This window comes from Buceros rhinoceros, unplaced genomic scaffold (genome assembly GCF_000710305.1).
Source record: "Buceros rhinoceros silvestris isolate BGI_N320 unplaced genomic scaffold, ASM71030v1 scaffold8603, whole genome shotgun sequence".
NCBI lineage: Eukaryota > Metazoa > Chordata > Aves > Bucerotiformes > Bucerotidae > Buceros > Buceros rhinoceros.
In genome coordinates, this window is record NW_010402977.1 from 989 (window position 1) to 15,326 (window position 14,338).

At 41.7% G+C, this 14,338-nt stretch overlaps 1 protein-coding gene across 1 annotated transcript in view; it reads left to right on the forward strand.

Moving 5' to 3' along the window:
* Nucleotides 1–686: 686 nt before the first annotated feature.
* Nucleotides 687–14,338, forward strand: part of LOC104490528 (ephrin type-B receptor 5-like) — a gene marked incomplete at its 3' end in the record, with an annotated part of 29,079 nt that continues 15,427 nt past the window's right edge. Inside the window, exons 1-3 of the mRNA XM_010132823.1 lie at nucleotides 687–752; nucleotides 1,817–1,926; nucleotides 1,985–2,076. Of these exons, the coding sequence (XP_010131125.1) occupies nucleotides 687–752; nucleotides 1,817–1,926; nucleotides 1,985–2,076 (268 nt within the window). The remainder of the gene's footprint in view (nucleotides 753–1,816; nucleotides 1,927–1,984; nucleotides 2,077–14,338) is intronic.

A 14,338-nucleotide genomic window follows, 5' to 3' on the forward strand; every position in this document is an offset into this window, starting at 1 on the left:
CTGTGTTAGTGGGACTCGGAGTGACCGGGATCACCCTCTCCCGGCTGCGCCTCTCCGGTCAGGGGCCGCCTGTGGTCACGGAGAGAAAAACTGTGTGAAACCGGGTCACGGTTCCTCTGCTGGCATAAATTACTCTCAAAACCAGGTATCTTCCACGCAAGCATAGTGTGTTGGGTCCGCTTCTCCTCGTGTGGTTTCTCGCTCTCTCTCCTTGAAGAGCCGTAGCTAAATGCTGCCTTGGAAGCCTGAAGCAGGAAGGCTGGAGTAGGTAGGTGCGTGCTGGTGTAGGTTCCTGATCCTCGTGGATTGACACAAGGAAGACTTTGTGGCCTTCTCTGGGGGTAGGGTTGTTGAATGCTCCAGTAGGGGACAGATGGCTGTATGAGTGAGTGCTTGTGGCAGAGAAAAGCCATGTTAACCTATTTTTCAAGATGATGCAAGTTACTACTACTCAGGCTAAACAGATCTGTGGATGTGGGAGGGGCTGTTGTGATGGTCAGTTTTAAATTTGCTTTTCATGGATCCACTGGGATGATTCCACTTACTCCGAAGTTTCTCTTGTGATTACCACACTCATTTGGTTGGGGAGAAGAATGAGTACCACCTGCCTGCTTCACAAGTTCTAGAAGTGAGAGGAGGGAAGCAAATCTCCCAGAGGATGATATCACTAGCAGTGATACCGAGTCATGCAGATTGTTGAGGAGGGGACCGAGAGAGCAAATGGAAACAACAAAGTCAAGACGGTGGGAAGAGTAGGTGTCACCAGACACATCAGATAAAGAGATAGATCTGCAGCCTCAGGTGGGATGATCAAGGAAGGCTCCTTTCTTCCTTGTTGTGTAGGTTCTAATCAAAAACATGGACACTTGACACGAGTGTTTGGTCACAGCTGAACAACGTGCCCCGAGCCAGTAATACAAAATTTAGTGGCTATTTTTAGGTCTCCATTCCCAGTTTGAAATAATTCCAATGTTGAGATTCCTTTGGGAGCAGGAAAGGAAGAGATAATTCTCAATCTCATAATATTTTTTCTTTGATGTTACCTGATCTCTGTGTACTGGAAAAAAACCCCCAGTTTTTCTCTAGAAGTTCATTCCCGAAGTGCAACATGTTGCACCATTTCAGTTTATTCTGCTACTGTTTTGGAAAGCCTTAGATAACTGTATGTAATTGTATCCTTTACTTTGCGTTTATGTCCTCTTAGTCAAAGTACGCGTGCAGTTTTTGATTCCTTGACGTGTGCTCCTTCCTCAGCTGTTTTTTTTTTTTGCTTGTCTTTTGAGTTCTCTCCTATTTGACTTTCTAGTGCTTGCACTGATCTGCACAGAATTATTTGAATGGCCGTATGTTTTAATACTTGGGAATACCATTACTTTGGGACACTGGAGCTTGTATGAGGCAGGATTCTATCCTTTTCCTTTTAATCACCGAAACCCTGCAGAAAGGCATGTTTTCTTGCTTTGCTCTGAGGTTCTCAACTCTTCCAAGCGTTTATCTATGGCAAGAACAGCTTGGGTTATAGAGACTGTTTTGGAGGGGGTTGGGGAAGAGGCGTCTCCTCCCTTTGCTTTTTGCCCAGGGCTGCTACCGTCTTCTCATTCTGTATTTGACTTGCAGGCTGACCAGTGACACAGTGTAACTGCTTGTGGGGGGAAAGGCAGCTGGTGGCTCCAAGGAGACAGCTGCCTGTTCTCCAGCATGCTCCCATAGGCTGCCAGCAGATACGTCTGACAAGAGAGCTGATCCCTCAGTCCGCTGAGGATTGTCTTCTTTAGGCCTATACAGATTGACTCTGTACATGTCTCTTCGTGCCCAGGTGCAGATGTCTTCCCGTTCTCCCCTTTGCTACTGCGTGTGCCATATGCAGAGAATCGCGGTTTCTCACTCCTCGCTTGTATGCCTCCAGGAAGATAGGGTTGCTCTGTGGTCAGTTGTCCTTCCCTGGACGCCTGCAGATCTGTGCACACTTTTCCTCTGTCTTCAGGAAGCATTCCCTCTATAGGTCCGTTCCCCCTAGAACCCTTGTCCTCGCAGCCCGTGAGGGGCTGTGTATAGGTTCTCCTAGAGTCCCTACAGGTGAGTGCAAGGAACTCTCAGAGCACATTTAAGGTTGCACAGTTTATTTTTATTTCTTATTTCTGTGGGCATATTCTGTATGTTTACTGCTCACACAAACAATGGAAAATGAAAGAAGAAACTGGTATGTGTGGTCAAGCTAGATCTTTGTTATGTGATTTAGCCACCAAGAAGGACAGCAATATCCCCTGAAAAGGGTGCTATTGTGAATAAGTATTAGTTAAGAATATTCCAGATAAGCTCTTCTTGGTCATAGACATATAATGATTTTTTTCAAAAAGCTGGAAGGCTCATTTCTATGAAGACAAAAGTTGACTAAAGCTTTATGAGGTAACTGATGAGCCTCCTTTAATTTTGTTATTATTTTCTTCTCTGTTTTTTTTTCTTAAACCTGCTTTAATATTATATTACTATTATATCTTACTTTTTAAAAAGGGAAGGTAAGTGTTTTGTTCAGAAGTTTTATATCATCTTACAGGAATACAGTTAATGTGCTTTTTCCAGCTACACAAATTCAGCAGTTTCCCAACTTTTTGTAATGTTAACCCTTAGCTTCAGTGGCAAGGCTTGGGCTGGATATCTCCTTTCTCTATATATTTACTCTATTTGTCAGCCATGCAGTGTCAGGGACTTCAGGGGGTGAGCAGAAGGATAACCTATATGGCTTTAGTAAGTAATTCTGTAGACACTGTACAACAGCAAACTAGCTCTCTGTCTAGAATGGTGCCAACTGTGCTACATAAACAGACCCCAAAAAGGATAAAACTCCTTAATTACTCATGTCAGCCATGGTACTCTGACATATGAGCAGCAAATCTGCTGAGGAAGAATATGCTATTTTATGCTGTCACTCTTCTCACATTTGATTTATACAAGGAGTTTTAAACTTCACAAAGAGAAGGACTACGCTAGTACTTTCTTCTCAGAAGTAAGTGTGGTGCTTTAAAGAAATATTCCTCTGCCACCAGGAATATATTTTAAATGTACTATTAATACATGTGTTGTTAAAAAAAAAATGAAAAAGTGTGTATTTTATGAAGATACTGGCACAATATTTTATACAGAAGACACTGTCTTGCCTCTTAAAAAGTCACCATGGAGCAGGCTGGTGCTGCTGTCATAGAGGTGCCACTTGAAGAGTTTCTTGAGACTACTTCTGAGAAAAGAAGCAGCTTTGCAAGTCAAGCTCTTGTAGTCACTGGTTTCAATTTTCCACGCCTCCAGAGGCCCCTGTGCATTCTGCTACTCAGGGTTTGCTTGTCAAGAAAATTTTTGTTCAGATGTTTTACATGCACACACACACACGTACATGCGTACATGCCCATGTATGCGCACAACAACGGTTAGAGAGGAGAAAAAAAGTGCTCTACTGAGAGTAGAGAAGGTGCTGGATACGATGAGAACAGAGCCTATCCAGTTGGAAAAGTACAACCTTATATATGAAGGCTGGATCCTTAAGGCCTTGATTCACCTTAGGATGGAAATTCTTGCCAGCCCAGACATGCATGTTAAAACATACATGACTTCATTTTCAGACAGGCTTTTTGCCTTTTTGCCTTTTTTTTTTTTCCCCAAGCTTGCCAAGAAAATGATTCCTCTGCTGATTCTGCAGTTTCCAAGTGCAGTTTTTTTCTCTGTGCCATGTCTCTGGAAAATATCCAGTGTGTCTAAATCATGTAATTAAACCCTAGAAGCTAGAGACTGAGGACTACTGACTCTTTGTGACGTATTTCTGTTTTAGCATACCAGTGTACCTCCAAGTTACGGCACGGCTTTCCAAGCTCCCTAAATGACCTGATCTCTCTCCCACTTACTGTAAAGTACTCACATGATATGAATCTATTTGGCCCAGCTGACCACTTCAGAGGCAGTGTGTAGGATACAGACGCCTGCGTGGAGGCCTTCAGCATCAGGCTTACCACAGGTTCTCTCAGATCCTGAGGATGTCTACAAGTGGAAGCAGGGTTCCTTGGCAGAACTCTCTTATCTTCCTAACTATTCTTTAAGAAGAGGGTGGGATGTCAACAGAGCGATATTGTTGCAGAGATTTCTGGGCATGTCTTGAAGAATTTTGATTTGGAAATTCAAATTGGATTGTTTATAAAATGGTTCCGTTTTCCAAATGTTAAGTTTTGGTCACAGCTAGGATCGATTTGATTCCAGTAAGCAGAACCTGAAATGCTTTCTGCGTCAGGAGGATGTTTGAAATTATTCCTTCTTGGTTTTGAGCCAGGAAGAAGCTGCTGGAAGCACATCTGGATTGGGATGCTTGCCTGCAGTTGTCTCCCAGATGGTCCCTTCCTTTGCTAATGTCAGTAGGCTTTGAACTGGTGCCAACAGCAATGGGAATGCAAATATGTACTGGCATTTTCACTTTTCAGTGAGTTTACTAATCCCATTTGTAGCACGTGTTGTTCATAAAGGGGCCACCCTACCCGCAGTTATCACTGCCATCCTTATGGTATCAGGAATGGAATAGTTCTGTTGAGGAACGTTCATTTAAGTACTAGGGCAGAGAGGATCTTAGTGTCCCTCTCCTCCAGTATCTAAGCGTGTTAGAAATCGGCGAAGGGGCAGTACAGCGTGTTTTGAGCACAATTTGTGGCTATAAACCTGAGTATAAATCAGTGGTCTGTTAAAATCTAGCAGACAGATAGAGATTTGGCAGAGGGAATTTTCTGTAGTTTGCATGTGTCTTGATGTTGTTCTGCTGGGACATGTACATGGAGTCAGATGCTGAAGAGTAATTAGTTTTCTTCTGGAGCACCTTTTTGCTCTGGGCCCCAGGCTGAGCACCAGAAAGACATTTGGTGAAATAATGTAATGGGAATGATGCATTACTTGAGCTCCTTGTTTCAGTCAAAAGTCCTCCTAATGCTGACTAGAAGAATCGTGTTGACGATTGCATGTTTCTCATGGGTATTTTTTACCCATCTTGAATTAGAAGTGGCTCTGAATGGTCTCAGAGAGCTGCAGGTGTTTGCAAGTAAGGAAATCAAATTAGTGACTACAGCCCCGTTAGCTGAAGAGAATGGCTTTAAGAAAATGTTTCCTAAATAGATTTTGGTTCTGTCTAATGAATTACACCTCAAAGTGTGTGCGGTGACCAGGTTATTGGTCTTTGGAAACAGAGTAAAAATAAAAATATTCAAGACTTTACAAGCATTAACCTTACGCAGGTTTTACTCTCTTCGGTAAAATAACACCTACTGGACAACTCTAATTGAAAGGATCAGAATAGGCTCCTCGAGTTGTTGTACCTGTCTTGCTTCTCTTGACTGATAGTCTGTGCCGGCCCACTGTGTCTAATAGTGTTACAAAGAGTTGTGTGGATAGAAGTCAGAGTGGAACAGCGGAGCTTGCCCCAAAACCTCAGAAAGTTCCTTGAAAATTAGGTTTCAGATTATTCTTTTGAAAAAGACTTTGCTTCCCCTCCAGTCCCCCAGATCATAGCAGATCATCCCAGTGTTTTCTACTGAATTTTCTCTTGTGCTTCTGAACCTGTGATGTTGAAATTGGACAATCCCTGGATTTATGGTGCTAATGCAAACGCACATGGGCTATTTGTACTTGTGTGAACTTCTCTGTGATGGGACTGATGCGCTGGGAGTTCAGAGACAAGCAACAGAAGTGATTAGGAGACTATAGGGAATTTTTGACATGCTATTAGAAAGAACTAGCTTATTGATGACTGAAAAAGGGTTGCTCTGGAGGATCTGTAGTACCTGGGAGACTATTGACAGGATCCTAGGCAGTCTGGCTAAAGAAAAAGGGCTTGCTCGTATTGCCCAACGTAGTTGATTTCAGGTTCAGTATTAAAGCATGTTTTCTTCCAGCAAGGGTCGAAGAAGTCTGCAGGAAGTTGCGGAAGCCCTATTGCTTATGTCATTTAAAAATATAACTAGGAAAGCTCAAAGGAATATACAGAAAAAAATCCTGCGTTTGACTGGGGACTGTAGGCCAGATGTCTAAATAAAGGCGCCCATCCCCCTCTTTTAGTTTCTATTATTGCTGTCTCACCAGCAACGGGGGGAGGGACCACCTTCGTGACAGAAAATGCATCTCAGATCTGCTGTGTAACAACCAAGACTAGTTGGTATCCAAGGAAAGGAAGTGGTTGCTCCATTTGAGGTGTAATCCTTTGGTTTGAAGTTGGACGTGGCTGTACCAAGAGCAGTGAGGTCCGGCATCCACACCAAAATACAAATAAGCCTTTGAGGCACAGAGGAGGCAGGATGAACTCTCAGATTTGTGTGTTATTGCTTTCATCCCTGGCATGAAAAATAATACAAGCATGCATTAGAAAGGGAGATGCTGTGAGCCTGAAATATCTTCCTCCTGTAACCCACTTGGTCTTCCCTTCTCTTAAGACTTTTTCAGTTCTGCTGAAGTATTAGTAGCGCATAATGTTCCTGTTTCCTGAGGGTGGAAACAACGAACTGGAAATGCAGGGTGGAGGAGGAGGGAAGGACCTGATAATGGAACTGTCTGCTCAGCAGGCTCTGCCAGTGGCAGGTTCAAATTGTCGGTGGGGCTCTCTAACCTGCTTGCACTACACATGGGCTCCCTATGATGCTTCACTGAACTCAGCTAATTGTTCCACCCGGTCATTCCCTTTTGGGTAATATCTCTCTTATTGCAGCCTTGATCTCACTTCTCTCCTTCAAGCTGCTCCTTCTTGCCTCATTGCTCTCTCAACTGTCTCCTAGACAAGCCAATTTTGGGCAATCTGATTCCCAAAATTGAAGTGACAGCCTGATAGAAGCCTTGAGTCACCATGAATCATTATCTAAATAAATATATATATATTATTGACAAAAGGTAAAAGAAACTTAGTGTTAAAAACCAAGTCAGCAGTTTCTGAAGTTGAATAGGACCCTTGTATTGTCTGTTCTTGTTGCTCAGTTCATTTTAAAAATGAGACCAAGGTACTAATGAGGGAGGGAGACTGAGTCTGAATGAAAATTATGGATTTGGAGACTGGAAGTGAAGAAAGCAAAACCGGAGAAATCGTCTATTTTATTAAAGTTTTCCCAGAGTAAGTTCTAGGTCTCATAGTTCCTGCCTCTGTGTTCTTACTGTGCCTTGAGAAATTACTACCAAGGTGGCTCCCTAGTTGCTTATTACTGCGCAGTGCAGTATCACCTCCTGCAGAAGTGGTTATAAACAGACAGTAGTGTTGGTGTGCGGTTCTGTGGAGTGTGATCAGTGCCGTGCAGGATTATTTTGTAGTGTTTTAGTGCCTGTTGGGAACACGAGGCTGAAACTAATGGTGGAACTGACAGAATTCCGATCTAGACAAAGAGCGGTCACAGGAGGATGAAAACTGTGCTAGAACTTTTCTCTAAGCCCTTGTCTCTCTCCCTCCTAATTTCCTAGTTTTGTGCATATATGACCATGCCAAACACTCTAATTTCCATGCTGGAGCTAAAGCTTGCGTATCCTATAGTCTGTTGGTGCAGTCAGCAAAATTTAAGTGAATCAGCTTGCCACAAGATGATTTCTTATTCCCACTTCCATTCGGGGGATATGTTATGTTGTAGGCCTGTGTTAGGGCAACCTTGTGAACTCAAAAACTGGTATTTGCAAGAGGTGTGGAGGTATAATTGGATAGAAACTAGCTGGTGATCAACTGCATGGAGCGGGGCTGGGACAGGAGGTTTGGACAGCAAGATCAGGACAATTAACAAGTCAGTAGAGTGATTATGCCTCAGTGCTTTTCTGCCTTGTTGTTTTGCGAAGAAGCGTTCTTTCCTTGCTTCTCTTTACAGGAATAAAAACAGTGATTATAAATAATGGTAATAATTAAATAGTTTTAAAAATAAAAGTAGCCTCTATCTGCAAATGCATGCAGCCAATAATTTGAGAACCAAGCTCTGTGACAGCCCAAGGCTGTGAAACTGATTAAAATGGAAAAAAGTAGTTATAATTAACCCTTAAATCATGAAGCACATTCTCTGAAAACCCAAGTTGCTTCCTTGAAGCCAGAAAGGAGGTTAATAAAAAGAGCAGCACTTAAATGAAGGGGTTTTAATAGTGTTAGTCATTTCTGTAGTCTGTTTTTGAAATGTCACTTTCTCTCATGGAATGAAAGGCAATTTTAAGATGCAGGGAATTCCCATAGAAGAGGAACATTATCTTTTAACCCACTGTCAGCCCTGCCACCCTCTGCTAATGGACAGCGTAAGTGAATGTGAATAGCATGCGTTTTCTACTTATGCTAAATATTCCATTCTGTAAAACCCTTATAAAGTCAAACCCAAAATTAGAAATGAAGAGAGTAAGTGTATTTTCACAGAAAATGAAGATTCTTTACTGCAGCTGAAGAAAATCTTAATCCATAATAAAGGGCTTTGCAAGCTTCGGTCCACAAAGAGCAGTTCAAGACAAGTATTCTCAGTTTCGGTTTTTGCCCTCCATCGTGTATTTTGAGTGTTTGTGCGTAGGTCTTTGTTCGTGTATTTCCAGACATGCCATGTAAGGTTACGTTCTTAATTTAAGATGAGAAACAGCATTAGTATAAAATACCCCTTTTCTTAGGCTTATCCATATCTTTTTTACTCTTACTTTTCCCCTCACCCAACCCTTCAGCCCCTTGATTTCTTTTCCAGCGTCCTGACAGTGCCTTTAAGGCCCATTTGCAGCTTTGTGCTTGGTTTGTCTACGCAGATTTGCAGATGCTTTCAGAGACTTGGTCAGCGAAATCAAGGTTATTTGTCTAATCTGTGGCATTGCTTGTCTGGCCATTGCTAACACCGTGCTTGGCCTCTTAGCATTTTCCCATCAGCATTCAGAACCTGGTATGTATTAAAACTTTAATTTCAGATTAAAAAGAAGCAAGATCAGCACTGCTGAATAGATGAGAACGTGATTTTAGGGGCAGACTTTTTGTGTCAAGCGCCCTTTGTTTAAATACCGTTTGTGAAAAATGTTTTATTTCCCTTCGCTTTTTTAATGCCGAAGTAGTATGCGTCTTTTTTCTTGTTATTTTCAAACTTGTTCTGTCATAAAATTACTGTGAAATTTGAAGTGTTTACTTAAACTTAGCCATTGCCAGTTGTACTAGAGAAGGAAATGTCAAGTTTTACAGAATTTTTACTACCACAGAATTTTTTCACCCAGAATTTAATGATATGGCCATCTTCAGGGATACTTATGCCTAATTCCCTAAACATAAAATTCTGTCCTTAGAATTTTGAAAATACAAACTTTTACACAGTGGTTGCTGCTATGCTCTAGAGCTTGTAAAATACCTATTTTTTCCCTCTCTGAAGCCTAGTGGCTTCCTTTTAGACCGATAAAAGTATGCTTGTTAAAGGTAAATCAAACTTGAAGTTGAAAACATCATGTTTATTTTCACATAGATAAAAGTACATTGCAAGGATTTGTGCACAGTTGTACTGAGAGAAGTTTCCTGAGAAACTGAAGTAAAACCAGTAAAACGCACAGTGTACCCTGTAGGTACATCTGTTATTTTCTCTTTCCATTAAAGAAGATAAATGTGATGGACCGTTGGGCAGCTGCTGAATGTTTTTCTCCCACTTCTTTCTGCGCTCTCCTTTATTTACTGTATGAAAACTCAAAGGGAGTACTTTCTGTATCCCTCCAATTCCTGTTACTTTTTAGGAGAGTTTCTATCAGGGGAGTGATGGATAATATACACAACGATGCATTTCTTCACACTCTTCGTTCTATAATGTCATTAATATTCTAGAGCTGGGATTTTGCTTCCAAATGTTAGTAACTCGATTATAATGACCAATGTTTCTTCAAAAAGTACATGATTCACCATGAAAATTGTCAATTAAGTCATGTCTTGTGAGATGGGAAGAGATTTTGTTCAGGAGCTTTGTTGTACTTAATATGCATGTAAGTCAAGTATCTAATAAACAGGTGGAAGAAAGCATCTGTATCTTTAAAAATATTTTTTAAAAAAATTACAGTAGTTTCAAGAGATGAGTCTCCATCTTGTTAGGCATAGCAGAAACATAATGGGGAGGTCTTGAAGGAATTTTGGTTAGGAAACTAAAACACAGCAAAGCTGTGAGGCTTCCCTAGCCAAATATATGTGTCACGGCAGAGAAGAGAGATTTAAAGGAAAGCACTGTGGTTGTCTAAAGAAATGCTGATGTGAGACTACCTGTATGGGTTGGATATCTTTGGGCTACAGCTGAGGAATCATCTGGAGGGGGTTGTTTAGCTGTCCATAGCCTCTTTTTCTTGATTAGTGAAGATTTTGGGTAGCTACGGAAGATGGTTCAGCTCAGCGCACTGGCTGTATAGCTTATTTGAGTGATTATGCTTCTAATTTGGTAGCCCTATCCAAGCCTCAAGGGCTTCATAAAAATTCACGAAAATAGGTATTTCTTCCCTTTAAGGACTGTGGAAGTTCTTAATGTGGATCCCACTAGGAAATGTATAATCAGAGCATGGAAGATCAGCTTCAAGACTCCTGGTGTTTCCATGGTAAACAAGGAAATAAATTCCTTTCCTTGGAGAGCATTCAAAGTCAACCTTTGGACTGGTATTACACTTAAAGAATCTCAAAAGATACAGACACAACCCTACTTAGATAGTCTGTAAGAAACAAATGATCAAGCCAGCTAGGGGAGATCTTTGATGAAGTACGTTGTTGAGGAGGAATTCCTTTAAGCTTAGTTTACACATTATCACCTAGAGCCTGTCTCCCAAAATTAAATTAATAAACTGAATGGACCGTAAAAAATCCACACGGCTTTGTTACGTACTCCAATCTCCTCTCATATATTTTTAAAGTATTTTGGAGTCATTCAAAATAATCTCAAATAGTAATGGGGCATAAAAGGATACATAGCAACTGTTGAAATGATTTATATATTTAATTAAACATTACTCTGTGCTGCTATCTGTGCCCCAGTGATAAATTTTTTGAAGAAAAACATGTTAACTTCCTAATATTAAAACCTCAAGCGATAAATCACATGTTGCTCTCCTCCCCATTCACTTCCTGTTTGGGATGTAGAAAGATCTCTAAGAATACCAGTTATTGTAATTATTGTCTAAGAAAGAAGGTAGGTAGAATTATGTCAGGCTCAAAGTGTTACACGGGCATTGAGTGACAGCTTTTCACAACAGCTGTGTGAGATTTATCCTAGTGAGATATGTGACCGTAGCTGCAAGGGTGTCTCAGTGGCAAAGGAACAATCACAGCAGGAGAGAACTGAGGGGAGAGGAGCGGGGGGAGGCCTCTTGCTTGATGTACAACATTATTGTGGTTCCCTTTTTATCATGAATGAGAAGAAGTATTAATTCCACTTTTTGTACTCTGACCAAATGTGATGGATCAGTGTGCAGCACAGATTAATTGAAATAGAAGTTTATTACGTTGTGCTCATTTATCTTTCTAATGCTTCTCACTGAGAGATAATACTAAGCTGTTATGAGTCATGGTGCAAAATGTGCAAGAGGAGGAAGGACTGTGCTTGCAGATGTGTAGTGTTTTCTCTGCCCTGAAGAATTTTTAGGTCCATTTGTTTTGCATCTAGACGCTTTGTGCAAGGAAGAGGCATGACAAATATGAGGGAAATCTGTTGAATCCAGTGTAGGAGAGGGAAGCTATACCTGTGTGATGATTTCTACTGAGAAATGAGACTAGGGAATCAGTTAACAGTGGAGGAAGAAGCATTGTTCCAGTGGGAGGAAACAAGATGACTTGGAAAGTTCTTGAGACGGTTAAGAAGAACAGAAAGATTAAAGGTCTGGCATTGTTCTGATTTCAGTTGGTATTACTAGTACAATTTAAAATACGTAAAAGTACTTTATTGCACGAGGATAGATATCTTTTCAAATCTTTTGCAAGTTCAAAACGGGGATTAGATGAATTCGTAAAGAGATACTAAAGGGAATGGACGCTGTAGCAGCCCAAGTCCTGCAGGTGTGGCTGGCAGAGGCAGAGCAGGGGAGTGGACCTCTCAGAGGCCAGGCTTGCAGGCTGTCTCCAGATAGCACCTCCTCCTGGCACAGGAGGCACCGATAAAATGTGGTTTAGATGGACATTGATTTGCTTCAGTGTTCTTTCTTGTGCTTTGAAATGTAGTTTGCACCAAAGCACACAGGACTGGTGACTGGTGTTCCCTTGACCGCACACGCAAACCCACAAGAGTTCCTGCAGTGAGGAAGGCTGTCAGGAACTCTTGATTAAGAACTGACAGTTTTTATATTGTGTTGACATCCCCATTGTTTCCATTTGCCTCCATGCCTCCTGGGAATGAGATCCTTGGACTGATAGTAGAGTTGGGATTTCTACAAAGTAGTGCAGGGTGGAGCATCCTCTCTGACAGCAGCTTGATCCGCTGCAGCTTTAAGGGAATAGAATATTGGAACTGCCCGTAGGTCTTCTGCAGGAACTGGGAGCTATGGGACCGGTAGTTCTTCCGTCTGCCTCTGGTTTGCCTTTATTTCACAGACCTCGAAGCAACAGCTACATTCCATGCACGGAGAGAAAGAACCTGTCAAGCCTTCATCTTTTCTCCAGGAGGCTTGTGCCATGCGTGAACAATCCTAGCATTTTCTTAATCCTAAAGGCGTGCCTGCATTCCTTCTGCAGAACCCAAACAGGTGCATGGTTCAGATGAATGCTTCACTGCTATTTGATGTCAGGTTCTGCGAGTGGTATCTGTCAGAGGGGAGCAGGATCAATGTGCTTTATCCTCTGATCTGTGGCTACATGCTGTCTATATACTAAGCTAGAACATGCTTCAGCGGAGGTCTGTCTAAAATTTATGGGTGGAATAAAAAGGAATAGAAAGCAAAGGGCTTTCTTTAAAGCTTAGGTCCAGCAGAACCTGTGGCCAGCAGAGAATTATTACAGTTTATCTCGTTACTGTTCTCAATCAGTCTCAGAGTACCAGGCAAACCCGGAAGAAAAAAAGCAGTCCTTTCTAAGGATAAGGAGATCTCCCTTAGGTTTGTCATGTGCATGACCAGCTCCATCAAGACTCAAGACATATGCCATTGGGATACTCTAAAATAAGTGACTGCACAAACCTCAGAGCAAATCTGCTTCCCTTCTCATAAAAACACATGCACGGATGGAAGGGAATTCTGAATCAATGCTGACCTGTTTAGCAACTCTAGTGCCCTGTAGCTCTTCAGGTGTCATTATTGACAGTGCTTGAACTTTGAGGGAATCCTTCATTTGCATAAGAAAACTGCTGAAGAGAAACTGGCTGCATGAAATACTTCGTGTTTGCCACAGTGTAGATACAGGACGGGCACACAGCAGCCCCCTTTTGTGGTAACTCTCACAAGCACAGACCTTCACAAGTGTCGGTTGTCCTAGTACATATGGGAACACTATCACTATCTATCTGGTAGCACCGAGCATCATTTGCCTGTAGAATGTACTAAAGTGTTCCCACTTCAAGGCTGAGTTCAGAAAAAGTGAGAAATTACAGCACTGACTTTGTCTGGTGAGAAGAAACAGGCTGTAAACAGTGCCAGTTAAGCCAGGAATAGTGTATTTCACATTCAAAGCTTTCCAACTGAAATGGATTGTGTTTGCAGTCTTGTGTAGAAGGAGCTTTTTTGTTGCTGCGCAAGAGCTGATTCTGTTGAGATACACCACAGAAGAATGCAAGGGAGACTATATGTAAGGAGGAAAAAAAATCCCCGGTCGTGGTTCAGTTTGTGGAAGGAACCTGTGCAGGAAAGGAGTGTTACTTTGCAGTTGGATTTGGAGGAGAATGGGTCTTAGTGATTTCTCTAGCAAACTGTCTGAAGGCAGTTTTGGAAGAAGTAACAAGCTGAGAAGGCCATGGAAAGGTGCTTGTGTGGACAAGAGAAGAGGGTGGTTTAAAAGTTGGGATGGTTTGAGGTTTCTGTTCAAGTAGTTTGGTGTGGGGAAGAAATAGTAGAAGAACTGAAGAATGAAAGAGGAATGTCTTTGGGTGTAGTCAAAATCTGCACACATCAAGTGCTGGGGGGAAGGGCAGGGCAGTGGTGAGCCATTTTGGGGCTTGGTACTCTTTAATTCAGAGAGTCTAGTGCTTCCCTCCTACTCTCCCTTAAATGCTTCAATAATGTTCTCTACCGTTCTGTGGAGTAAGCATTTTTCATTGAGGTGAGGAAGAGGCAGAATAAAAAAAAAAAAAAAAAATACAGATTTACCTTTTTTTAATGCTAAATCAAAACCAGCTTTTTGGTTTAGCCACCGTTTATTTCAGGGGAAAATAATTTTCCAGTCAAATCCAGACAGAGGTTGTACGATGCCTCACGAAGAGCG